The 27921-nt window shown below is 40.9% G+C and overlaps 2 protein-coding genes across 3 annotated transcripts in view; one reads left to right on the top strand and one right to left on the bottom strand.

Moving 5' to 3' along the window:
• b4galnt4a (beta-1,4-N-acetyl-galactosaminyl transferase 4a) overlaps positions 1-27921 on the top strand; it is a 173117-nt gene that overhangs the window by 57542 nt on the left and 87654 nt on the right. The window contains exon 2 of the mRNA XM_086028668.1: positions 15413-15525. Within this exon, the coding sequence (XP_085884794.1) occupies positions 15413-15525 (113 nt within the window). The remainder of the gene's footprint in view (positions 1-15412; positions 15526-27921) is intronic.
• Positions 151-5014, bottom strand: LOC147148427 (uncharacterized). Of its 2 annotated transcripts, none has more exons than XM_086028825.1 (4): positions 4553-5014; positions 1817-1966; positions 1645-1724; positions 151-1119 (listed from the first exon to the last, which is right to left on the bottom strand). In XM_086028825.1, the coding sequence occupies exons 1-4, from the start codon at positions 4594-4596 to the stop codon at positions 974-976; spliced, it is 420 nt and encodes a 139-aa protein (XP_085884951.1). In that variant the 5' UTR covers positions 4597-5014; the 3' UTR covers positions 151-973. The 2 variants fall into 2 exon arrangements, with proteins under 2 accessions (XP_085884951.1, XP_085884952.1); XM_086028826.1 differs by having other exon boundaries at positions 1817-1945.

Genomic DNA, 27921 nt, shown 5'->3' with positions numbered 1-27921 from the left:
CAAAAATACAGTACTTTCCGTCTTTAAAATGTTCTATTTTTTCAATTATGTTGTACAGGATGTATAGGTCAAATTAATGGTAGATTTAAAAAAAAAAAAAATAAATAAATATATATATATATATATATATATATATATATATATATATATATATATATATATATATATAGGTCCCGATTTGTTTGAATTACAAACACTTGACATTTGAACATGGGTGTGTAAACTTATATCCGCTATAACTTCACAGAAGATGGATTGGGAAGCAGTTCGAGCAAACACTGCACCTGTCGCAGCATAGGATGTGCTCATTACTGTTAAGGAGGTTGCCAAGCAGCGTTACATCCAAGGCACAGTTATTTCCACACCCGTGTTGGACACAGTGTGATTTGGACTGTGGGCTCTCAAAGAACAGTAAGCCAGCCAGGCACCTGTTCCATTAAGCAGATTAAAAACATGTTGTTTCGCCCCTTCTTCCCCTGACAATTCTTTCACTACCGAAGTGGAGCTTTCACTATCCTTTGCCAATTACTGAATAACATGCTCCCTTTTAACTTGACAGTCTCATCTTTTTTCACATCGGTTAGGTCATTCATTTGTAGTGTTTTTTCTAAGTACAGGAAACCGTTTCCGAAAGAGTTGAGTTGGCTAAATATGTGACAGCTGTGTGCGTGTGTGTTTACAAAAGAGTTAACCCTTTTTTGAACGCTTCATCATGTGACCTATCTATCATAAATAAATCTAGCCTTCCTCTGAGGGTGAGCTATAGCACAGTAAATGCTAAAACTATTAAAAAGAGAAGATGCTTACATTTTTCAATATTCCCATCATATTTTCAGTGAGCATGTGTTTTAGATGCCGCCCCTTAACCTCAAGTTATTTACTATCATCACCATTTGCTGTCATAAACCAACTTTTTACGTTTGCCTCCACCATTCTATGCTCCTTCACGTACTAAATTCGTCCCTGATCTTCCCTATTTCTGCTTCCTGTGTGTGTGTGTGTGGCAAATTTGTCCTAGTGCTGAACCTGCTTCTTCACATCTCCTTCTCATTTCCAAAGTGTCGTTAGAGGTGTCGATCAATGGCTCGGCTTCTCGTTTGTGACCAGCCTGTGCTGTCGCTGGAGGGTACAAAAAGTAACACCCATGAATAATTGATTCCAGGCAGGAATACTTGAACGGGTAAACAGATACTACATACAAAATGCAGACAATTGCAGCAGATTGCATGGATTAATTGCCTGGCCAAGTTCTTATAGTGCTTATTGGGGCTGAGATTGTTATTGGAGAATTATAGAGAGCTGGGAGAAAATGGCATGAGGTTAGGGTAATACAAGTTACACACTTATTAAAGCAGTTCCTTATAACACACAAATTAACTTAGAAATTGGATCACCGTCACGGCATTACACAGAAAATATAAATTGGAAGCAAAGAAAGCACACAAGCTACATCCCCATCTGTTGGATTTGGTTGAGCATGATCCCGCTTGCTGGACCTCTCTTTCGATACATGCCGAGCAGGCAGTTCCTTCTTCAATGTTGATAATTGGGCTATTGTGTAATGATGTCATTTTTGTGCATTGAGAAGCGATGAGTGGTAGAACAGCCAGAGTCCAACTTTTCATTGTATTCACCGTATTATACCTCCATGGTCGCTGTCATAAGTATCAGGTAACAGTGAGGTCGCTGATCCGTGGTAATCAGCAGTTGATGTGCTGAAAGACCTGCAACATGTGAAGACAGGCGGGCAGTGAGGACGTGACCAGGGAGGCGCCGTTTGACGCTGTCATCAGGTCCCAGGAGTGACGACACTGACCTGAGATGAAATGAAGCCCAGCTGGCTCCTTCATGGCTGCCAGTGGAAGAGTGGCCGTCATAAATAGCAATGGGTGCAGTGAGAGTTGGAGGGGGTTTGTCATCAGGCACGGTCCGGGCCGACAGACTCCTGTGAGAAGGGAATTCATCACTGCGCAGTGATAAGACAAGGCTATTATTGTTTCTGTCCTCTTCTGCCTTCCTTCTCTTTGTATGCAGCACATCAGCTTCTTCTTTTCTCCCCTCATATTTTTCTTGTCCTCCTTTCCACCCCTCGTGTCCTCTTATCTGTTGTTTTCATGCTGTAAAGCCTTACCATCGCTGTCCTCGTCTTTACTGTTTTTGCACTTTTTTTTTTTTTAACTCATCCTCCTACCCTCACCTCTTTTTTTCATCCATCTCTCGGTGCACAGACAATATGATCTAGAGTGTAATGATTCTCAGGGATGATGATCAGATAATGACCCCTCTGTGGCCTTGCAAGGGAACAATAGTCCAATATTAATGAGCTGCAGGGATATGATTGAAAGGAAGATGACATAAAAGAGGAGAACAAATGAGTTGGTCTGAGAAGGCGCGTGATTTTGGAAGTACAAATATGACAAAGAAGCAGAGAACTACACTAGCAAGAGTACAACCACACAACGAAACAAAAAAGCGAGAGGGGGATGTAAACAGAGTAAGGTTATTTCAAGTTCAGTCTTAAGTATGTTGAGGCTTTATTGATATTTGTATATCTTCAAGTCAGGCAAATCTAATTTTTCCAGTTTTTCTTCGATATTCCTGCACCTAGTTTTTCTTTCTCGTTGCTCCCTTAAGAAGTATGTCATTCAAGTTTAACTGTCGTATGCTGCCTGAAAGGATGATTTTGGTGCCCACATTCTGTTTCTTGTGCTGTGACTCGGACGTGAGGAGTCCACGTGATGGATGAAGTATCACAGAAAGGTTACGGCTAGCGCCCTCGCCTCATTTGGATGCTCCGTTCTGCTCCCGATTGAGCTAACGGTGTGCCGGCGCATTATGTTGGCTTTGTGTCAGTGTTTACAAATGTATGCAAATGAGAGAGGGTTCTCTGGATTCATGTAGCCTCTTTGTGCTCTCGCTTAATGCTTCCCTGCTGACACAGGAGCTGTGATGGTGGTTGTGGGCTCCTTATCTCAGCAGCTGGGATTGGACTAGCCTCCTCTGGGTGTCACTAGGATGTGCTCTGTGTTCACACAGTGTCCATGTGCTTGCATGTGGATTCACAATGAATACCTTGGAGACATATTTGCCCCGTACCTCCATTCTCCTTTCTCTAACTGCCTTGTTTTAGATATTGTAGCACTCATGGGGTATGTTTTCTTTTTCCTGTCTTGTCTCTATGGCAACGGCGTATTGCAATAAAAAATACCTTTTATCCCCAAAGAGATCTTGTGGTGTTTGAAAAATATGTTTTGATTCCTAAATTAGATCCATTGTAGAAGGCTGTATGGCCCTTGATTATTTAAGACTTTTAGAAATGCAAAAAAAATAAAATAGATAACCTAATTCAGTCAAACTTGTACCATCACACAACTAAGAAATACTGTACAGGCAGTATTTTGGGTAACATTTTAACAATGTTACTTGTCATACAGGTGCAAAAAGAAGTCTTGCAAGTAACTTTTAATAATTTCTCAAAGTTAAAATTTGTTGATTTGTTAAAAATGCAAAACAGTAAAAAGTATCGAACCTTAGTTTACTTTTTTTTTTAAGAGAAGTGCTTTTGGTAAATCTTTTTATTGTCGTAATTAAACGATTAAAGAAAAATGGTAAGATAACTTTAGCATGTTGACGTTGTTGCCAACATGTAATTTCAAGCATTCATATTAAAAAGAGTAAAGCCGAGTCGATATCGTGCAGAGGAAATGAAACACTACACTTTTTTGTTTCCGTCATGGTACATTTTCTAGATGGGATTAGATGATCTTTATTTTTTTAATTGATTCAGCAGTGATAGTGGTTCCAGGAAAGAAAAAAAGAAATGGCAAGGAGCACACTGAAAATGGACCCATTGTATGTGTGTAAGCACATTAAAGGAACACTTGATTGGGATGAACATCGGCACTTATATAATAGGTCTGTATGTAAAAATGTCAGCACTAAAATCCACCCCCTTCCTCAAAAGAATCTGTAGTGGTTTATGGGCTTTTTTGTTATGACTAAAGCCTCAGATTGGCATGACCCCTTTTGGTGCGTGGTTTGGGTTTTTTTTTCCATCGCAAGCTGTTTGTCATAACGGGGAGGCAACCATAGTTATGCGTGTTGTTTCCTGGTTTGGTTTGTCATGATCTGTTATCAGTGTCTGAAACAGTGATTACTTGCTAGCGTAATTCATATGCACACTTCTACTCGTCCATTTCAACCTGTGAAAATATAAAAGCGGGCTGCACAATATTTTGTTATTTACATCAATTGTAAGCTCCTATGAGGAAAAGCCACGATCACCTCCATGAAATCAAAAATATTGTGCTGATCGTTTTTCTTTATTTTTACAGGTTGGAGTGGACAGCACCAGGAATATGCATATGAATTTTATGGCGATTGGTCGTAGTTCTCGGACATTTAGCAATGCTAATGTTTAGTTTTATACCCATAGTCAGACTGACAGGCAGCAGTGGCTGTTAGCTCCCGCTAGCTCCCGTGGCTTGTTGAGGCAGAATTAGCTTTCGATTGCGAAACAGTCAAAGTTAGCAGAAGGAGATCAGCTTCTTACCGTCTATACATGGGGTTCCGTGTCTCGGACACCTGCCCGCTCATGCACTCGAGTAGTAGTAGCTCCACGCCGCCACCAGTCGGCCAGTAGCCGGCTGTCCTGCCATATATTCAGCTCGGCGGCGCGGCGCGGCGGGTGCTCGCTAATAAGTGGCCGGTTCGAGAAAATGGATGGATGGATGGATAAACTTTGAAAAGACATGGGGCTCAGTTTCATGGAGAGCCGCCGTCCAGGCAGCCAAGAAGGTCCGTGTCCGTCATCTGCGGTGTTGGCTACCGCCGCTCATGCAGCCAGGAGCCTTACGTTTACTGGAGCTCCTGTGAAAGTTTAGTCGGAATTGCGGATGGACGCCCGTTTAAAATTTGAGCTGGACCGGCCTATAGTATATACTATTTTTTTCCCCCCCGGAAAAAAAGGTGGATGACGGACGACGAATAACGGACGCTCAATTTGTAGTAAGATACCCAGATCTGTATATTGGGGCAGATTAATCCCTGTTATTTTGACATTATTAGCGACGTTATTTACAATGACTTTGAATGGACAAATGTGATTGGTCCCGGCTGTGACGTCACACCAAGACATGGAGGGAGGGTAGGAGGGTGTGGCCAAATTGCTAATTTTTTGGGGGCGGTTCTGAACTTGTTAGTTTTGTACTGATTTCTCCAAAACAAATTGATAAAAGTTAAAGTTCAAGCTAATGTAAATTTCCTGATTTAAAAAAAACAACAATAACAAACAAACAAAAAAAAAATCTTATTGAAAATGGACCATCCCTGGATGATCACTTCAATACAGTATAATAGTGTATACAGTGCAGAGGGAAGAGAGGTTCACCAAGTGCTTCCTAAACAACCAAGACCTGTGCTAGCACCGTTATCCACGACTTATTGTATGATTATTTCTTAATAGCCCTCTGGATTTTGTAATAATATCTGGACTAAGATGCTTTGGTACACTGAGCTCAAATACCAGATTTACATTTTTACAGATTCCCTCATTGCTAATCAGTCACTTTGTTTATGGCCTCATGCAATTCGCACAGTCTTTGTGTTACCATGAAATATAAAATGCACTCAGTCTCTCGGTAGACAAGAAATGCGGGTTGGTCTAAATCTAAACCTTTGGTGCATTTGATTGCTCAACTTCGCTCTTCATGTTTGCAGTAGTAGTAAAGATGGATTAACGGAAAACTAACTATTGAGCCGCAATCTTGTAAATGTATCACAAGGAGCTTTTTACACACAGGCTTTTAGTCTGAATGTAGTACCTGAATGTTTGTTAATGCTCTAATGCAAATGTTATTGATTGTATTTATTAGATGAGCTCTAAAGCAATACTCTCTCTCTCCCACTTTGTGTTGTGGTTGTGCTCCATCAATGCAATCAGGTCATTCTTCTTTGTCTCTGGCTGCCTATTAATCGTTGAGTGCACTGCGCCTTGGGGCTTTGATCGTATAGTTGTCTTCAACCAAAGCATTTTTTCCCTTTTTTGATATTTGAATGCTCCCTAAGTGGCAGCTTTAGTGAGTTATTAGTGCAATGCATAACATTGGAGAGGAGCCTTGGATGGTGGGACGTCATTGGCCTCCATCATCAAGGCATCTCTTTTTCTGCTCTGCACGCCCTCAGTCTACAAACACCTTCTATTGCACAGCTCCACATTAAATGACTCTTATTCTTTGTTTTCGTCCAACTTCCACAGCTTGCTGTCACTTATCTTCCAAGTGCTCTCACTTTTCTCAAGAGGTTGTGTGAACTGTATGGCCAGAAAGAGGCGTGCCCATTCATCAGTGTCACGGCAGGCCTCCACTTGGCTTCATTATTGCTTGGCTAATGGCACACATCAGTGCAGTTTATTTGCTATAATTAGCCATCCTTGTTTGGCCAGCACTACCCTATGCTGTTTGTTTGTGCCTGTTTATGTTCATGGACCTATGACTGTTGGACCTACAAAAGCCATTACAGCATCTACACAGGATTTCAGTTTGACATCTCACTTTGGGTCGTGCCTGATTGCTATGAAATAAGCCTTTAGCCTTGTAAGACTTTGAGCTCTTGGTCTGTTAAAATCAGTACATTGTAAAAGACAGCAGGGGGAGAATGAAGGACTCAATATTAAGATTGAATAATAAGTTATGGAAATATCAGGGGTGGGGGGGGCAGCATCTGTTTCACAGGGGCGGAGCTAGATGGCCAAGGGTAGCCATGTGTTGTCACTCTGTGGGCACACCACTGGCCACCCCCAACACCTTGGGGAAAATTTGCTGCTGTATTTTTCTGCCATTTTCACATGGATGCAGTTTTCTTAGACCCATTGATACTCTACCACACGTTATTTATATTAACTGATATTTAAAGAATGAATATACAATTGATCTGAATGCAAACTTATTTACAATGCAATTTATTTACAAATTTAATTTACTTATACTTACTTATACTCCAGTGCGACTTATGTTTTTTTCATCTGTATTATGCATTTTATGGCTGGTGCAACTTATAGCTGGAGCGACGTATAGTCCGGAAAATACGGTACGTCTTAAATCATGTTTCTAAGTCGGAAAGGAAGAGAAGGCAGTTAGTGTTAAGGCCTAGATAGACCAAAAAAACGTTGGCCAACAGTGACAGACGCTTACCCCCCTGTGGCGTCCGGTCGGCTGTCGGCACGTCACGCTGGAGGAATACACCGCAACGACAGACAGGGAAGCCGACCATTAAAGTACCTTCTGCGCATGCGTGAGATGTATTACCCTTCCAGACCATCTGCGGAGGTAGTCACTATTTCTCATTGTTAGAAAAAATCCAACCGGAGAGCTGTTGGCTGGGGGCGAATTATAAACACGTAAACAATGCATTCAGCTATATTCATCGCTCACGATGAACTCCCACGCGAAGTAAACCATCCAAGTTCTTGACACGGTATTGTGAAATACTATTGTCAACCCTCGCTCTTGTACTTGTAAGAAGATTACAGCAGCGAAGGTGTGCTCACTGTTTATCCGCATTTGTCACTTCCCGCTGGTGCTCCGAGCGCTGATTTGCTAGCTAACAGCCAATCAGAGGGATCAATTGTCACGACTGGCGACGCCGATTCAACATGCGTAAACGCGCCCAAGACGCTTACTGACGAGTTACGACACTACAACGGTGGTCACTACACCAATCAGAAGGCGCACTCAGACGCTTCACAACCTCGGACGTCGGTTTGGTGTATTTAGGCCTTTAAGCAGGAGCGCAGCCTACGTCAGTGAGATGAAGTCACAGTGTGGTATAGCTGAGGGCAAGAGGAGATCGGCCTTGTCAATAATTTATATTTATATAAAGTATACTCTTTGTGTACCCGTTTTCTCTCTGGAAGATGTTTCTCCTTTTCCCCGCCAGCATACTTTCAAACTAACTTTACTCAGACATTGTGGTCACAGAAGATTGGCCTGCGTGCTCTCACACAAGGCAAATTATAACACGTTGCTATCAGGAACTTCCCAAGAGGTTCATTTACTGCTCAAGACATTAAAAACAGCATGACTAATAAGAAGCTTTTAATGATGTCGTAAGTGAGGTATAATTCTTGCAGTGCCAGTGGTTACAGCAGCATTTCTGAACACAATGTCCCACCGGGGTCTAACCCAAAATTGTCTTTGAAGCCGGCAAAGCATTTTGACAGTGAGAGAGGTCAGAGGTGAAGTGTTTTTATTTCTTAGTCTGAATGGGAACACATGCAAACATGACACATTGGCTATGTTCACTCTGCAGGTCAGTTTCAAATTTTTCCATTTATTTTTATTTTTTTTACCTGTATGTAGTCCGCTGTTGCAAAATGAGTCCAAACTCGCTCAGGTAGATTGAGACAAAAGTACGGAACAGTAATGGTTCAGTTGGTCAAACGTCTACCTTTTTCATCGCTTAAACTATTTTTTTTTATTTCAAAATTGCATTATGTAAAAGCAGATCTGGGCATTCCATTCCAGCGTCTGCCGGTGATGGTTTTAATGGAAAAGCTGTCCGGTGGTGGTAATGATCTGCAGGGAGAGTTAGTGAGGGTGGTGGTACTGTGAGCAGCTGCGATTGGCCTGTAGGTGGGTGTAGTGAAATTGTCATTGCAGTGTTTAGGAGTCGAAGAAGAAATGGGAACACACGCTGATTGATTGGTGAACAAGAGTTAGCTGGAAGTGGAATTGGTAACGGTTTAAAATAATAGGCGGACCGGCCTATAGGCAATTACCAGAGCTGGGTATTTTACAAAAAAATGAGTGTCCGTTATTCGTCATCCGTCTACAGCGTGGGTACCCTTCCATCGTCCGTCATTCTCCTTTTTTTCGTGGAGGGGAAATTGTACCCACGTTTAAGCCAGTCCGCCTCTGATTTTAAACGGGCTTCTGTCAGCGATTCCGACTGCAAACTTCAATAGGCTGATATTTGAACAGAAAGTGTGACTCACTGCGCCATGGAAGCTTGTTCACAGCTGGATCCCTCAGTCAAATTTGTCTCCCAAGCAACAACAACTCACTATTGTTCCTTGCCGCAGCCATCAAAGCCTCGCCCTGAAAAATAGACTAAAGACGGACTACAGACGAGAGACGGATTAAATACATGGGCTTCCGACTACGCTTATTCCGTCTATTTTAAACTTTTCCTGTCATTCGTCAGCAAAACGGGACGGATGACGGATAGACGGACCGGTCCGTCACCATAGACCGAATACCCAGCTCTGACAATTACTATTTGTTTCGGCCGGACAAAAAGGCGGATAGACGGACAGCGGAAGGGTATCCCGACTGCAGGCGGAAGGCGAAAACGGACCATGAAATATTAGTAAAATGCCCAGCTCTGTAATTTACTGTATCTCCATGATGTCCTGTTTTGTCTGCATGTGTGTCACTTCGTTGAAACATTCCTTTCACATTAGAAGTCACATATGTTTTTATAATGGAAACGACTACGTAAAACAATCGGATTTAACAAAAAATGTCAATTGGACATGATGCTATGCAGTTTGAACGTAAACTTGAATCTCCCTTTGGATTGGTAGCCATGAAGCATACACTGACCAGCCACAAAAAAAACTGACACAATGTCATGAGAGCCAGTACAAGAGCTGTATGAACAATTCTGCAAAACATGGGAAAAAAAATCACATGAAGCCAAGTTGGTTGAGCAAAGTTGCCCCAGCACATCAATCTTCTCAGCCAGTAACTGTTGAATGCTTAAGGCATTGTGAGCAGGCGCGTTGTCACGATGAAACAGCCACAAGTTGTCCTGCCGCAACCCTCACTTCTTCTCGTACACTGAATGAAGCAAATGTCACGAATTCTAATGTCTTGGTAGGTTGCTTGTTGATTGTCCAGCCCACATTGAAGGGGAAAATGGGGAACATTTTGTTCTTTGGATTTATAATACATATTTTGGTTATTATTGTGATAGTTATGCTTAGCTACATGACAGGCTAATTTTATTGAGATAGTTGGGTTCAGTTTTGGTTTGTACCATCAGTGAGGTAGTAATTTAACAATGATTGTTATTGTTGTTATAGTTTGTATTTTTGTAAAACTGCACTGCACCCTGCTTAAGGCCGTTCATGTACCGTATTTTCCGGACTATACATCGCTCCGGAGTACAAGTCGCACCAGCCATAAAATGCATAATACAGCCGGAAAAAACATACGTCGCCATAAGCCCCCCCCACCCCCCCACCAGCATCCAAGTTGTCTCTGTTGCATAACGCAAATGTGTCCATATAAATCAAATTAGTAAAATTTTGCACTTAGTACACATCATTTCCACCGAGCTATGATGGTAACATTTAGCTAACATCCACACATGTAGCATTACAAGAAGGTTACGTTAAGATAACTTTAAACTCACCAAAATGGTCGTAGATCGATAAAATAACTCTTTTATTTATCGCCAACCATGTAAAATGTTTCCAAGTCCCCAAAAGTATTTTTGTATTCGGTTGTAATTATCTGTTCTCTCCTCCGCTCTCATGTGTGTGTGTGTGTGTGTGGCTGGCTGATGATGCAAGACCATGCACTGCCAGGCACGGCGCCTTTTAAAGGAACAGTATACTATTTTGTATAGATGGATTGATAGACGTCAAATTTTTATTTTGTCTTTTCATACTATTTTAATTACTTATTTTAACACAATATTGAATTTTAACCGTTTAAATGAATCGTGCATTTTAATAACGTTTAGGATTTATCTTTGTGTTCTTTATGTGGGTTTGTAAGAGAAATCGACAATGATATCATGTTTAAAAGTTTATTTCTTTGATACGCCTGTTGTGACCTTTTGTTGAACTCACCCACAAAGTTTCTGTCAGCATTAAAAATGTATGCTTAAATTGTGAAACAGGATGTCTGTGATAGAAGACTGTCAGCCCACAAACCGGTGCAATGTTCAGAAAAAAGGAAGTATGGCTTGTTTTGTGTGTCTGGATTTTGAAATGCATGTGCTGTATAAAAAGCCAAATGAGAGGACACGGAGGGCAACAGTCTGTCCCTCGCGAGCATGAAAAGTCAGTCTTGGCTGGTCTGAGTCGCTTTTTACAGTCCTCAAACAAGGCTTGTCTCGATCTTCTGAGCGGAATTCCCTGACAGGGTTAAAAATCACAGGTGAAATGATATACAGGTAGTAATGTGTTAATAATTTCACACATTAGTCGCTCCGGAGTATAAGTCGCACCCCCGACCAAACTATGGAAAAAACATGACTTATAGTCCGGAAAATACGGTAGTTCCCTTTTTATGTACTTTTTTATGTAATGAGTGTTTATATATAATTGTATTCATGTGTTCTATTTCTATAGCATTTTTTTATACTGTGTGTGAGTGGAAGTGTGAAAGGATTTAATGAGACCCCGTAGCATCCTCTTGATAATACTTGCACAGAGTTTGTGATCATGCCTTTAAATGTAATTTCCCCTTGTTTACCAGTGCGACTTTTAACAAGATCATATTTTGGAGGCCTATCAAATTTTGTGATAGTTCAAGGATTTCAGATGCCTCTCCTTCTGACGGACTCCAATCAGCTTTATGTTCCTGTGACTATAGTTCCACATGCCTGTAGTGTTTAGAAATTTAAGATCTACGGGACTGTAGCGAAGCTCCTTGGTCGTTGCTGCAGGAGGACAATTGATGAAAAATTGCAGAGATGAATATATGAATTGTAACAAACAAGCCTAGAACAACCTCCAAAGCTGAGTTCCAATGTCAAGTTAAATTAGTGTCAGATTGCACCATCCATCGTTGTTTGAGCTAAAGTAGGCTACATGAGAGATAACCATGGAGGACACCAATGTTGAAAATAAATTAGGCGAGAGTGGTATATGCCAAACTGCGTGTTGACAAGTTACAAAAGATTTGGGGAGAGTGTCCTACGGAGATACGAGACAATACTGGAACTTTGTGGTAAGGCCCTTCAAACAGTTTTCTTGTCTCCAAGACATTTTGAACATGTTTAAAACGTCCTTGCGACAAGAAAAACTGTTAGCGACCATTAAAACTGTTGGTGAATGTATGGCAAATATCTTTGTGACCTTGAATGAATGAATGTGGCCGTGCGCTAAAACTCTCAAAACTTCGCTATTCATTGGGATTGGGCTTTAGGGGTTAGGACTGAAGTGCGGTATTAAACTGGCCTCTGGGCTGAATTTTACAAAACTGGAGTATCAATCATCTCCACCCTTAATGGTTCTGTTAATCATCTTGGAGAAATTACTCAAATTAATTTATGATTTATTTTGGCTATATGAAAGTTATTTTGCACCTTACACCTCTCAGAGCTTGTTTTTAACTAGCAATAAAATGAATATATTTCTCTAAGAAGAATTATAACAGCGGTGAGCCAGGTGATCATTTATGCTGCTGCTGCTGCTGCTGCTTTTGGTCTGTGGGACACAACCAGATTAGGCAGAACAACAGCGAAAAAGCTGCTAAGTGATCAGTATTCCACATGGCTTGCTGCTGCTGGCACAACTCGTAGTCGATTGGCTTCTATTAACCTGCCAGTCAGCTATTCATTACTTCATTAGAGGCAGAATGGAAGCTTGAGGAAGTCCCGTCACAGTCCAGCAGTTGGTACGGACTCCTCCGCACTCGCTGAAGTTCACCACCTCTCGCGCCTACCTGTGCGCTACACTTCGGGAATGGCCTATGAATGGAAATGCCTGGTGGACAACTCTGCGCTTTCCAGATGAATGAACTTCAGTGGGTGGCTTATCTTTCTTGCATTCTGCACGTGTTGCCTTTAATACTCTTAGATTCAATTGAGATGGACTGTCTTGTCACTTTGGACCAAACAAAATTGATCAAATTATCCATCCATCCATTATCTATACCGCTTCTCCTCACAAGGGTCGCGGGGCGTGCTGGAGCCTATCCCAGCTGTCTTCAGGCAGTAGGCGGGGGACACCCTGAATTGGTTGCCAGACAATCGCAGGGCACACAGAGACAAACATCCGCACTCACAATCACACCTAGGGGCAATTTAGAGAGTCCAATCAACTTACCATGCATGTTTTTGGAATGTGGGAGGATACCGGAGTACCCGGAGGAAACCCACGCAGGCACGGGGAGAACATGCAAACTCCACACAGGGAGGCCGGAGCCGGGATTGAACCCACGACCTCTGAACTGTGAGGTGGACGTGCTACCCAGTCGCCCACTGTGCCGCCTCATATTAATAATCGCATTTTATGATTATGCCAATTTTGTAATTGTGGAGTGTGATAATCGGAATTGTAATTGAATTTCAATTAATTGCATAGCCCTAGTCTGAGCTGAGATTTAAACCCATAAAGTCTCGACTGTGAGTCAGACAGGCTAACCACTAATCTACTATACTTGATTTTGCACACAAAAAATAAATAAAAATAGATTCAAATTAGAAAGCTGCCAAATGCAGTTTCCCACATCCCCTGGAATGTTATGAAAAGCCTGGTTGGGATCTGAAAACATCCCATATAAAGCCTCCCTGTAGCATTACTAGCCAAATTGGCTGTTAACACAAGTGTAGTTCCTGTCGATAGCTTTTTTTTCACCCTCCTAGAAGACAGGTTAGAAGTGTCCTGCTGCTCAACAAATGGGACCAGGTATCAGACATAGTTGGATAGAGCTTCCCTTTGATCTGGTTGAGCTTTGAAGGAGCCTGGAGGCTTCACTGAAACAAACCGTGACCAGTTGGACTACAAACTTGCAACTTTAACAGCATGGCTCATGTCGCTGGAGCCCCCTTGAAAGTTGCTGTCATTGAATGCTACCTTGACTTTCATTTCCTGGCTGGGTGAAAGTCAGAACACAATATATCCTCAAACAATCGGAGAGAATGATGGTCTAGCAGTTTGAAAGAGAATGCAATCTGAGCATGGCAATTTCCTCCGCCTTCCCATTTATTCAGGAAGTTAGTCAAATGTTTCAGATCAAATCACAGTTTCTATAGTTTGCTTGAATCAATGAAATTGCAAAGAGTGCTAGACGGGCATGACAGTGTTCATTGTAGGAGGGAACACAAATTATCGACCAAAGTTATGCATGCTGGAGCCTTTCTGGGATGTTCACTTTGCTTGCAAAATGTTTAATTACTGAACCTCTGATGTAGGGGGTAATTTTTTCATTAAAATGGTGTTTGTTAGCAGGCTCAAAAAAGCACACTCATATATGCGTTTGTCCTTGTGGGTGAGCTGTGCATGAACCGTGGAAGAATACAATACATTTTTAGGAATATCCATGTAAAACTTAGGGTCTGGTATGTTTTACAAGTGAAACCATCAATGACCGCTGTGAGAAATAATGGAATAGAATTAAAGTCTTCCAAGAATCCAACTTTTCCTGTTATACATACCACTGTGAAACACTTAATACATCATGTTTACTCTCCAATCATTATTATACAACAGTAACATCTGTTGTAAACAGATTTCACTGTATGCTGTACGTTTGATGCTGATGCAAACTGGATTATGCTGTCTTGTTGGAGGTCTGCGCTCTATCAAGTGCCATTGTGGTTCTGTTTTCTCTTTGATGCACACATACACACGACTTCCTCCCTTCAATTCGGTCTAGTCAGACTTTTTCTTAAGGGGACATATTGGAAAACCTTTAGCTTTCATTATGCTTTATAGCTATCCGCCCTCCCCACATTGTCTTTTAATCGCAACCTGTCCCCTGGTGTGTGTGAACTACTCTGTGTAATGCATGGCCAATGCCAGAACCCCCCATAACCCCCCTCCGCACACACACACACACGCACAAACACACACCCCCAACCTCAACCCATGCTTGTAATGAAGGCCCCGCCTTTTATTGCATCCCATCTGAACAGCAACGGCACTGTCAGACAAATGGGATCAAATAGAGCGCAATCCAAATACAAAGGATGAGAGTGAATAGGGTATGGATTTTTTTATTTTGTGACCTTACACAAACCCTTATGAGTACCCACTGCTTTTTTTTTTTTTTTTTTTGCTCCAAATACGCATAGGCGCAAGTTTTGGCCATTGTGTCATGTGCTGTATTGACCTGCTCAAACATTTCGTCTTTTTGCTTTGATTTCATCTTCCACAGCAATGCGAATACAGTGACACACTAGTATGCACAAATTTTAAGTGAGAGAATTGTACTGTACTGCCACCCTACCCATTGTTTACTCCTTGAATTTATATGACTTAGATTACAGTGTAAAGTCACCAAGTAAAAAAAAAGAAAAAAGTATTTGCTTGAATCTATTATTGACCATAAAAATGATGATAATGCAGATAACATCCTTTATCTTCATTACCATCATCATTATGCTAAAATGATTAAATGGATGGCAGCCATTTTTGCCAGCTTTTTGAGCATTGTCCATGTTTTTTCTCTAGATGGAGAGAGGCAGACGGAGGGCTCGGACAACGGCCGCAAGAGGGACAGTCGCTATTCAACTAGCCACCACAAGAGTGAGGACACCAGCGATAGTAGGGAGGATGAAGCGGCGGTGAGTCTCTCTCGTGTGAATTAGCTTGTGGTCTTTTCTTTTCACTGTCAACTGGGATAGGTTCCAGCACACCTGCAACCCTGATTAGGACAAAAGGTACAGAAAGCAGCTCGATCAATCGATGGATGGAGGTTCGATTTTGGTATGCTATGCAGTTTTTATCCACTCATCCATTTTCTGTACTGCTTATCCTGTTCAGAGTCATCGGGAAGCTGGAGCCTATCCCATCTGACCTTCGGCAAGACGAAGGTTAGACCCTGGACTGGTCACCAGTGATGTATGTAGTAGTACATTATGTAACCCTGAATGTGAGAGTCTTGAATGAACCTAACATGCATGTTTTAAGAATGTGGGAGGAAGCCGGAGTAGTCTATGAGCGTTGGGGTACACATGCAAACTCCAGACATTAATTCTGAAACAGAGATTCAAGCCCCAAAGTTAAAAATTGTGGAGCGATCGTGCCAAACACTAGTGCTGCCCACCAACCTTCAATCACATGAAAGTGTCTTAAATTATTGCCACTGATGGAGATTCACATTACCCATCTTTGATCAAGACTTGTCATATTCATACATTCAAGTGTTATCTTTTCAAATGTAATTCAGTGTCAAAAGATGTGTAAGCAACCAGATATATTCCGTGTCTTGAGTGTCTTGCTGTTTCTTGCATGTACTGTATTATCTTAAGCATCAAAACTATTTTCCTTTTCATTCCCTCTTTTCTTGCACTTTAAGCTGTAAGTACAACACCTTTCATCCTTCCCTCCATTTTCTATAGCGCTTGTCCTCATTAGGGTAGCAGTTGAGCCGTAGCCTCTTCGAGCTGCCTTTGGCTAAGAAGTGAGGTACGGCAGTTGCAAGTACACACATAAAACCGAATTGCTAGGCCGTGTAGGAGGCGTTGTGTTAGAAGTCTTTCTTTTTGTCAACCTAGTCTGTGCAAATGGGTCCAAAGGGGGCTGTGATTTAACAGTCAGCTGCTGATACAGTATATTCCGTGCATCTTACAATGTGGTTCAGTGTATCGTCCTTTCAATTAACCAAATGCAACACCATCTTCATGTAACAATTTGTTGTTGGCCACAAACAAACAGTAGCATGACACAGTTTAAGCTGAATGCCAAGTGCTGAGGATGTCATATACTGGGCTGCATTTTCTTTTGTGAAATGTATCAGTCTTCAAAATCAATTTGAAAGAACACTTGAGGAAATATGTTGAAGAGATAAGAGTCATGAAGGGATACTTGAGAGTGTAGCGTTAAATCCGCGTGATAGCACTCCGGTTTTGCCTCAGTGACGCCCAAATGGATAGCGGTGTTCAAGATGAGTCAGTCTTGTGTGACCAAACTGAGAAATTCCTCTATGCTGTAAGAATTTTGCTGAAGTCACTAAAATGTGCCTGAAAGCTAACGTATACTTAACCATTTTAAATGTGTCACTTTGTCATTTGTTTCCTGAATGGCTGCCTCAGATAATGATTACTGGGGGGCTGATTCTTAGATTTTACACAATGCACAACCATGCCGCGCATCTTTGCCAGCTGAAGGAATGGTTGTTACTAAGAAAAGTCAGCTCTGCTTATTGAATTTAAAGAGAATGATCTTCCTCACTTTTGTCAGTCAACTTTCGCTGCATTGGCAATGTACTGTTTTAACACGTTTAAACACTTTCTATACCTGTTTTAAATTGTTCAAAAGTGTGATTCATGCGCACCTTAAGTTCTTCACTCTCCTTACTTCTGTTTATCATGGTTCACTTGTATGACATTTACGGATTTTAAAATTTCTACATAAAACGATAAAATTGGCACCGCAACTCTGATGCACCTGAACTAGCCCAGAAATAGACCGGCCGTTCTGGAAAATCAAGACATTTTCACGAAATTCCTAATGGCCACCATGCCCCTGTTGTGATGTTTTGATTGTGCCATGTGGCTGCACACCACACACTGCACGTTCAAAACTATGAGACCCATGATTTTTTGTTATCATCATCTCTCAGGTTTTGGAAGTCTGCAGACAATTTTAACATCTTGCCGTGGGTACCAGGTTTTAGACAGGCCCCTTCTCTGATGTCTGATTTTACCTCCATGTATTGCACATTATATGCAGTGATGGTTGTTTTTAAACAGCTATATAAATAAAGTTGAGTTGAGTTGTTAGATTGGTCGAAGCAGTGATGGTGGGGGTTATTTGTTTTTCTGTGTGTGTGTGTCCTCTGCCTGCGCCACATGAAATGGGCTGTCACTTATATAGCGCTTTTCTACCTTGGGTACTCAAACACTGTACCTCATCTACCTACTGATGACGCAGCATCAGGAGCAACTGGGGGTTCAGTATCTTGCTCAAGTATACTTCGACATGGTCACCATGGCCGGGGATCGAGCCCACGACCTGCGGGTTGGGAAATGACCACTCTCTACCACTGAGCCATGCCACCCCACTACATGAAAGGATTCACAAGACTAATTGACAAGTTTAATTCAGCAGTGTGGTGATGAACTGCTGCTCCATGAGGGAAAATCTAGAAACCCATGCTGTCATTGCCATCAATACTTGCCAGTGACCCAGCCGCATATGAGACAGCAAGTCAAAAATAGCGTGTGTAAATTGTACCATTGAAATACTCTGTATATTTTGATGAATGTCACAGACATAGTATTAAAACACCTGAGAACTGTTTTAAATGATAAAAAGAGCATAATATTTATGCAATATTTCTCTGCATACAGGATCACTCATCTTGACTTTTCTTTTTGATGACACACTGACTGTGGAAGTGATTATTTGAATTTACATTATTTACCATGAAAACATTTAAATTGAATCGAGCTTGACCAGCGTCCCATTAATTTCATTTCGTCTTTCCACTGTAAGCAACAATATTTACGTTTCCTAATGTGCCTGCGGAATATCTGTTTGCTAAACTTAAACAATGTATTCACTCCACAACTACAACCCCCTTGATACTCATTCACCACAAACATTTCGACTCTTAATGTGCGTGTTTGCTTGTGCACATGAACTATGATGCATACTTTACAATTCTCTCTGGTTGGCATCTCACATAGTAACATCGTCCAGAGGATGAAACTAACTATTACAGTATTCCCGTGAGAGCGGTCCGTTTTTTTTTTTTCTTCAAAATGTCACTGCCAAAGGTCAAAGCTGTTCACATTCTGGGCCCTGAATGTCAGACACCAATTGTGTGTGTGTTAATGTGTGCATGTGTTTGTCTCTAAAGGAGTGAGAGGCACAAGGCGAGGAATTAGGGGGACAGAGCCCCCTATTCCTTATTCGTCTGCTCTGTTATATTTCTTTTAGTGTGCCACACTAATAACTCATGGTCGACATCAAACACAATGGAATCACCTTCGCATGGATGAGAATAGTAAAATGTCTGTTTGTCCACACTTGGAATGAATACATACATTGACTTAGTGGGCCTGCGTAGAACATTTTTTGTATAGCATGTTTTGTAGGTTGACTTCCTCTTTTGTGTCTAAACACATTAAATTGTTTCATAAAACATACAGTATAATATTGTAAATAGCTCGGACTCAATTTAAATGTCTTCTGACCCTGCATACATAGTGTACATTTTAATCCAATTAGATGATATTTTATTAGATATTTTTTTCAAATGCTAAACTAAATTTCTGACTCACTGTGATTTAATCTCATACTTATAATTCTAATCTAAATCATTTAGGGCCTTGATCTGGAAAGTATTTTTTTACGATTTTTACTTTTGTGGAACCTTGGGAAATGTACTTGTTTTCACCTGAAATGTCAGTTGTTACACAGCGTAGCATTGTGCACATCTAAAGATCTGTGAAAGCTGTTTGTTGTAGCTGTAATTAAAATAAGTGAAGAAAACATCACCTTTGGTACCACTGATGTTAGACTGTGAATAGGTTGCACAGCAGCTCTGTGAACGCGGCCCAATGATAAATTTAGTGCTGCTAATTTTAGTGTCACCAAGAAGACCCTCATTTTACCCTGAACAAGTGTTTACCGTGTTAGTCAGCCATGTTTTCATAGCTCCAGCTCTGTCAGTGACTCTCAAAATAGGCCACATTTTGTTTATATGCTTCCTTTGAAACTATTCAGCAATATTATGATACTATTTAAAAAAAAAAAAAATCCCTCGGTGGAAGTGTTATTGAGACTTCTTTTCCCCTTCATATATCTCAAGAACTTCAGTAGCACTATAAGGATTTGGCTTCATGACTGAGCCTTTGTGCTTTGAAACTACGAAGTTCCAAGAACACACTTGCGCTCTCACATTTTTTCATTTTTTTAAGGGCAAGACAAAACCATTTCAGACCGAAGTAAAGTATTTTATATAAAAATACAAATAATGGATATTGATTTATTTTCCACATCGTCATCACTGTTTTATGTACAGCCAAGGCCAATATTGAACATGACCTTGCCATATTTTCAATTAAACTAAATTTGTGTTTGGTGAAGGGTAAGTGGTACCACAAAAAATGGATGGATATCTTTTAGCTAGAAATTGCACATGAAAGTGTCAAAAGGGACTATATTTTAGATATTTAGTTTTTATTCCTTCCACTGTCTTACACTGGCTTAACCTCCTGTAGTTGTGAATGTGTGAATGGTTGCTTGTTTCTATATGTGCTCAGTGAGTGACATCAGTTGCAGCTATTTTTCGTATAATTATTTTTCTTTTAATTTTGATCAGTGGTCACCAACATGGCGTTCTTGGTAACGAGGTAGCCCCCAGGGACTGCATGAGTAGCCTGCGGGCCAGTTCTTAAATAGGTTAATAAAATCGGAATTTCATAGGAATCTTGTAGAAGAACAAAGTGGAAGTCAACCCAAACATATTTTTTTCAAGAATATGTTCTATGTTCAAACAATCAGGATGACCCGGCACCAGGACCGAAAGCAAAAAAAAAAAAGCAACAGAAATGTATGTCAAAAACACTATCTGGTTGTCTTTTCCAAGCTTTAGGTACAATTTACAATTGGAAAAAACATAAAAATAAAAAAGCCATTTAATCTTTTCTCCATCTGACGAATAAATCATATCAGGGTTATGTCGTTCAAGATTATTAACCATAATCTTAGACCACTTAGACCATCATAAAGTGTACAATATACAGGTAAAATAAAATGAAATTAATTTTACAAGTGTTTACCAATCTGGTAGTCTTTCATATTCAGTACCCCAAAAATAGATGAGTTTCAAAACGGATGGTGATACCTGTCTAGAACGTGCTACAAGTTCCCAGAATCCTGTTGTGTGCTGCAAAAGATCGTTTCCTCAAAAATGTTATAGGTATGCATGGTTTTCCAAAATTTAAAAACAATGAAAAATACAAATTTGATCATCTTTAATGTCTTACTTTCTTTTGCCAGTTTCTTGTGTATGTTTCAGTCATAACAATTAGAACTCCCTTTCACTACAATTGTGACCAGGATTCAAATAGCATTGAAATAATGACCTCCTATGACTAAGGAGTACCAATGCAATCAATCAAACACCAACTTCCTAATGTTTAATGTCCATTTCACTGACTTGATTTTGACCGGTGTGCATCAGTTAGACTCAGTTTAACATAATTTCATCACATACTGTTGTCACTGGTCATCTTAAAACTTTATGCTCAGTATCTGATAGATGGCAATTTTTTTCCTTATAACGATTAACTGTAATTGTCATCCATGTTGAAACGCCTCTATAGTTTGGCCCACAAAATGAAGAGGAGAAATTCATTCTCTTGCCGAAGTGCACATTGGATGACACCCCCATGCTGAAACAAGTAAAAACAGAGAGGGAGTCAGGTGTTCATGCCGGAAATTGGATGTTGCAGCCCTAAGCCTGAGGCTCCCTCCCGTGCACTTCGGTCTAGTAATGCATATTACGAGCTTTATCTTGGTTAATAGTGGGAGTCCGATTATGTCCCAAAGGATAAATATACACTGATGAAGTGAACATGAATAATCAATCTATTTCTTTACACCTTTTAAAGAAGAAGTCAACCCAAACATATTTTTTCCAGAATATGTTCTATGCAGGCCCACTTGTTGAAACAAGGCATTCTGGTTAATATTGTGCTTGTGGAATATGAGAAATCTACCCGTTTTTTGCTATCTCAGGAGGTGGCAATTTTGTCACTTCTGTCGACTGAAGATGACATTGAAGTTGCTCAGGGCTCAGATAACGACCATTCATGGCTCAGCTTCAAAAAAGAGGTGAGCTATGATTGGTCGTTATCTGAGCCCTGAGCAACTTCAATGTCATCTTCAGTCGACAGAATTGACAAAATGGCCGCCCGCTGAGGTGACTAAAAGCGGGTGCAGTTTGACACTTATAAATTGCATAAACGCAATATTAACCAGAATGCCATATGTCAACTAGTGGGCCTGCATAGAACATATTCTGGAGAAAAATATGTTTGGGTTGACTTCCACTTTAAGGTCAAGCTACATACATGTACACAAATGTCATGTCATCTTCCAAACCGCTTATCCTATATAGGGTCGCGGGGAGTTGCTGGAGCCTATCCCAGCCGTCAATGGGCGAAGGCAGACCACACCCCGAACTGGTCGCCAGCCAGTCGCAGGGCACACATAGACACTGTCACTGAGCGGGAATCGATCCCATGCTGCCCGCACACAACTCAGGCGTGTGTACCACTACACTATCAGCGGACTGTACACAAATGCTGAAAGTAAATCGTACAAAAGCAAAGTGACTAGCCAAACATGCTAAGACTATACACACTATTGAAGATGCTGTTTTCAAATAATTATGAAGACCAATGTCCATTTCTACTTTTATTTTGCCAACCGATTTGGATAAAAAATGATTGTAATTTTAAGATTAGCTTACCATTAAGTATTAGCAAATTTTTAATAGAGCACTTAAACTATTCTCAGACCTTCTCCGACGCTCGGTTGTTCTCCAGCTTTTGAGGGGGCTTCGCCAAGCTCACCTATGGATGACACACAAGGTAGTTATAGTGTTTCAACTCTTGTACATTGATTCCACCCTGTTGACCTGGGCCCACTGGCTTCTTATCTAAAGCCAACATTCTAGAACTTGGGTTTTAAATTGGACCTGCAAATTGGTGTTGTTGTTAAATCCAACTTTTTTCATCTTAGGGGGCTATCTAAGGAAAAGTCTCTCCTTTCCCAACAATACTTAGAAACAGCAATCCATGCCTTTGTTACATCTCGGCTCACTGGATTACTGTAATGCACTTTGTTTTGAGAACAGCCAGTCCTTTCTCAAGCGTCTCCAGTTGGTCCAAAATGCTGCTACTCGCCTCATAACTGTTGCTCATAAAGGCCTAGATACACCAATCCGACGTAGAATCAGCTGTGTTAGAAGAGGGAGACATTGAAAACAGGCTGGATGGGGGCTCTCGAGGATCGGACTTGGCCTCCTCTGCCATACAAGTTGCTTATCTTAACAATATTAAGAGCAGAGTTCACAAAAGTATTGTGTGGCCTTTTCGCGGTTCTAACTGCTAAAAATGGAGCAAAGAGCGTCTAATTCACAAAGCATGCGCAGATGATGGAAATGCTTCATTAACTGTGCGAAGCAGAATGTACGGAGAAGCCATCGTCATGCCAGGCAGAACCGCCCCTCCCTACTGTACTGTACCTATGGGCCCATCCATTGTGGGAAGCACCATTTTTCACGAAGGGACTTGCGATACTTGACCAATGTGGGGGAATGCTTCATCCAAAATGACGTACGTATGTAACTTCAAAATACTGGGGCGATTGTTTTTATATTTTCACAGATTTGCGTGGGCATGAGTAGAGATGTGTATTTGAATTCTGGTGACGATTGATAAAAGTTTTCTGGCAGTCAACTTTGCACCTCGATCAGGACCGCACTCGCGTTCTGAAAATGTCATCTTTCTCTTCCTAACTTCCATTGTTCTCCAACGGTGTTCTCGGTGCCAAGCCAGCATTTATACTGTGCCACGTGTGACTTATTGTAACCAAGGGGAAATCAGGAGCAAACTGCATTCTGCTGCCAAACTACATTATGTCGGCGCATTCGCTCTGGTCTGTCATTTGCGCAATACATTTTGTGAATAGTAACCGGTGAATAGTAAGACGGAGCAAACTGCCAGTGTAAATGAAGTGCAGTTGAAGGTGCTATCAGAGGCCGCAGTTCATTCTTTGTGAATTCGACACTAAATATACAGTTGACGTGTGCACGGCCACTGGTGGCTTTTGGAGGAGGTTAGTGTTTTAGGAGTAGGCTGGAAGAAAATGTTTGGTGTTCAACATTTTATAAATTACAAACACACCCACTCCCTGTTTTACATTTTACAATATTTCACGCACTTAATCACTGAAGATAAACACATATTTTTTTTATGATGATAAATCATGTGCAACACATTATGAAAAGTAGTCTGTGTTACATACAAAGTGAAGGCGAGCATCCTTCCATGTTAACAACACCCAGGGCGATCATCCAAGGTCAAGGTCTGCAACTAAGGTCACAAGGAGATGGCAGTTGAGAGAGGGGAGAACAATAGCATCATTTTCTAAACACTAATGAAAGAAACTTCTTCACTATTGTCTCTCAACGGGCAGGGATTTTAATCATCGTGGCAATTTTACAGCGGCACATAAACTACAGAAGCCATGCCACTTTGTTAACCTCCAGTTGCTTTCAGGGCTGTAAATATGACCACAACATATCTCCCTGGCCTTGTCGATAGTTTATGGGAGATGGGACGTAGCGGTAGTCTGTGACAGACCCTGAGCCTGGCGAGGGGCAGCCAGCCTAAACTGATTAGTAAATAAACACACAGTGTACCCTTGATACACTGCTAGGTTACACAGAATTGGCATGATAATGTAATTGCTTGGCTTCCAAATGACCTTAGGGATGAACAACAGGGCTCATTTCTGCAGGTACCACGTCCCTTTTGCATTTAAAATACTGTCATGCTCTGAAAAATCAGTTCGGTGGCAGATCTCTCTCTCCCCTGCTGGTTGGTTGATGATTGGATCTGCAGCCAGCCAAGTGGAAATGGATGTCCCATGAGGCGTTCGGTCCGTCAGCCCAACTGCCTCTCTTGTGGAAGTCTGCATCTTGCACACAGTTTGCCTGCCAATTTCCTCTCATTTGCAGTATCACTCCTCTTTATCAAAAGAACTGGAATGCTTTTATGACTTCAGTGATGAACTACAGCCGACCAACAAACAACAGTTCTTTCCTTGAACGCCTGTCAAAGGTTTCATCCAATTCGAGGAGACACATTAATTGGGACTTAAAAAATAAGGCCATGGTGGTGGACTCAAAGGAAAAGCAGCCACAAAGATATACAACTGGGAATAAATAGTTTTGACAAGCCATTGGACACTATTTACAAAGCTGCCAACCGGGAATGTATTTTGCATAGCAGATATGCATTTTAGACTTTGACATTCACTGGTCCAACGTGTCAACCTCAAAGACATTGTTTGACCCCCTTGTGAAAAAGATCACTTCAATGCTGCAAATGTAAAACAAATTCCCACCTGTGGGTCCTTAGACGCGATGATTTGTTTTTTTTTTCCCCCTTGCAGCGACCAGTGACACAGCTAGTGAGGTGGTAAAATAACAAAATGAAATGTGCACATGCAGAATTAAGTGTAACTGTACATAACATAGTTGTCATGCGAAGCCAGACAAAAAAATGTGAAAAATCAAAATTTTGTTGTTCTAATTATTCACTGGGATAAGGCTGGGTGGATGATAATCTCAATTTCTTGGCAGGGGTTAAAGAGCTGAGTGTTTAGAGTCGCGAATTGCATTGAATGGGGAAAATATTAAATGTATAGCATTCGTGTTTGATCTATTTGAGTTCTACACATTGTTTTGCATGAATCGTGTTCATAATTTTGCACCAAGTGTAGAGTTGTAGCCTACGGATTAAGCCCAGACATGCAGTGTGAAAACAGCTGCTTTCAGCATTTATCTTATGTTTACACTTTAATAGAAAGGCATATGCCAGTGGTAATTAATGTACTGTATTTCTTTGAATGTGTAAAATTAAACTTCAAAGAGCTTGGTTAAGAAACAAACCCAGCTGTTAGTGGATGCAATCATCAAACAGTGAGTTCTCCCTCATCATTTTTCAAGCTCTGGGGTGTTTACAGCTCTGTTATGAGTCAGTTGAAGGGTTCACTCTAGAATTGGTTTTCCTGTGGGCATTTCTTTACTTTCAGTCACTCAATCAGCTCTCAGGCATTTGTCAAGCTTGCCTCACCCCAGTAGTGATGTGTGAGAGAGTTGGGACTCGAGCCATATGACTTGACTTGAGTCAATATCAAGGTACAACCTGAGGTAAACCCCGCAATGTACAAGTTGTGGCCACAAATTATAACCACGCAATAGTGTGAAGAGCTGCAATCACTTAACAGCGAAATAGTGAGCTACCGCTGAATTTTCCCAAAACAAAATGGCAAACAACACGCTTGGAATCTAAAGTACTAAATTAACAGAAGTCCAAAAAACAAGATACAAAGTAACAAACCCAAATTGGAAATGTATTCACCACAACTGGGAGCAGGACCAGACGGAAACAGCAAACTGTGAACTGAAAAGGACTGAAAGAAACCAAGGAACTAAATGGAAGAAAACTGACGCGACAACGTGGAACACTTGGACAATCCACGAGTGGCTAAGGAAACTGACGGGTAAACACAAGGGACCAGATTGAGGAGAACACATGGAAACAAACCACAAAAAAAAAGACATAACATGAAACAAAACTAAATATAATCTATACAAAACAGATCATGACAGAACATTTTGCTTTGAATATACTATTATTTCTTGTGGCCTGATTGACCTCAATAAATGGACCTTTGACCCATTGGAAGAAAAGATTGCTATTTAAAATGTTGTGTGTGGTGTGCGCTCATCTAAACTTCTAAGCGCCTCTGCCAGATTAAGCACATCCTGCTCCTGTTGCCGCTTGATACAGGAAAACAAAGACCGTGAACACCTCCATTGTTCTTCTTCTGCACAAAGAAGTTGACAATAGAAGCAAGGAAGGATAAGACCCACGTATAAATTTGGACCTGGAAAAGAAAAGCGTCTCCTGCCAAATCTTAGACAGAATTTTTTTTCCCCCCAGACAAATACGGAGCGAGGATCTAAAAGCATCATTAGTCGTGGATGCATGGAGTGAATTTATGGACGGATACAATACTGAGACACTGAATCAGAATTGGTTTGTGTGGTTTTCAAGAAAATAAGACGCAGATCTTGTGTCGTGATTGTTTTTCTTTCCAAAACACTTGCTTGTCATTTTTCCTTTCATCACCGCCATTTCATCTTCCAGTACCGTTGAATTATATTTTGTTTCTCTGGTGTGTTTCTCCTTTTGTAAAAGAATTTGTGTCCTCAGATTTCGCAGATGCCCTCATCTGTTGTCCTTGTCTGTCCATCTCTTGCAATGATGTATCGGTGCCTGCGGTGAGCTTGCCCGTGACTCATACTCGTCATTGATTTCTGCTGTCCCCACACTGTCCGGACAGAGGCCGGTCTCTGGGAGCCTGTTGATTGATCTCTTCGTGATCTATCGACTGTTTCGCTGCGCACCATCGCTGTCTTCTCCACACGTCTTTGGCTATGGTGTACCTTGAATAGGTTAGCACTGCTTCTTTTTGGGACTTTTTTTCTTTGATTATCATTACTGTCCTTAAAATACATTTAGGTGATATGCAACGAAACAGTTATTTTGATCCTCCGAATCTCATGTTTTTTTTTAAGTCATTAAGCTTAATAAATACTTGGTTGTTCGATTTGTTGTAAATAATAAATCCAAACTACTTTTTTGTGTTTACTTTAGGAAGTACTGTAATTAAGTTCTGATTTAATTATGCATAACACAAGAAATAAGACTGATGCATGCAGCCGTTATTGTGGTACTGGGAGAACAAAGTATTTTTGAGTTGGTACTTAGTACTTGGTACTTGTTTGCAACCCACAGGTGTAAACTACAGTATATCATTAACACTGTCCCTAAATATATGAAAATTGCACAAAATATTTTAATACAATTGAACTGTACATAAGCAGTGATTATTTCAATTACCATACGAGTGAGCCCAAGTATCACAAGTGGTACGAGTACCACATTTTGAGACTCACTGAACTACTGTATGGCGGACCTGACACACCACAAGAAATGGCAATTAAAGTTATGGTGATAATACAGTACATTTATTAATACAGGTAATACATCTGTCGAATTGAGCATTCTTAGACTTTGGTCATTTATAATATGTTATGCATTACTCTGACATGAGGACATGAACTGTGTGCACCTTTTTTTCCCATGCTAACAACTTCTCATCATGAATCTAATAGATTCCTTTGAGAGTCTCTGTCACAA

The sequence above is a fragment of the Filicampus tigris genome, chromosome 4 (assembly GCF_054856515.1).
Source record: "Filicampus tigris isolate MCC_2025a chromosome 4, RoL_Ftig_1.0, whole genome shotgun sequence".
NCBI lineage: Eukaryota > Metazoa > Chordata > Actinopteri > Syngnathiformes > Syngnathidae > Filicampus > Filicampus tigris.
The sequence above is the reverse complement of the archived record's forward strand: the minus strand, read 5'-3'. Positions and strand labels throughout refer to the sequence as shown.

Bases quoted from the DNA above. Each gene is read 5' to 3' on its own strand.
- LOC147148427 (XM_086028825.1), bottom strand. From the start codon at position 4,596: ATGAGCGGGCAGGTGTCCGAGACACGGAACCCCATGTATAGACG. The intron at 1,967-4,552 runs GTAAGAAGCTGA...ATCACTGCGCAG, and splicing joins CGGAACCCCATGTATAGACG to TGATGAATTCCCTTCTCACA. The intron at 1,120-1,644 runs GTATAATACGGT...TGTACCCTCCAG, and splicing joins TTATGACAGCGACCATGGAG to CGACAGCACAGGCTGGTCAC.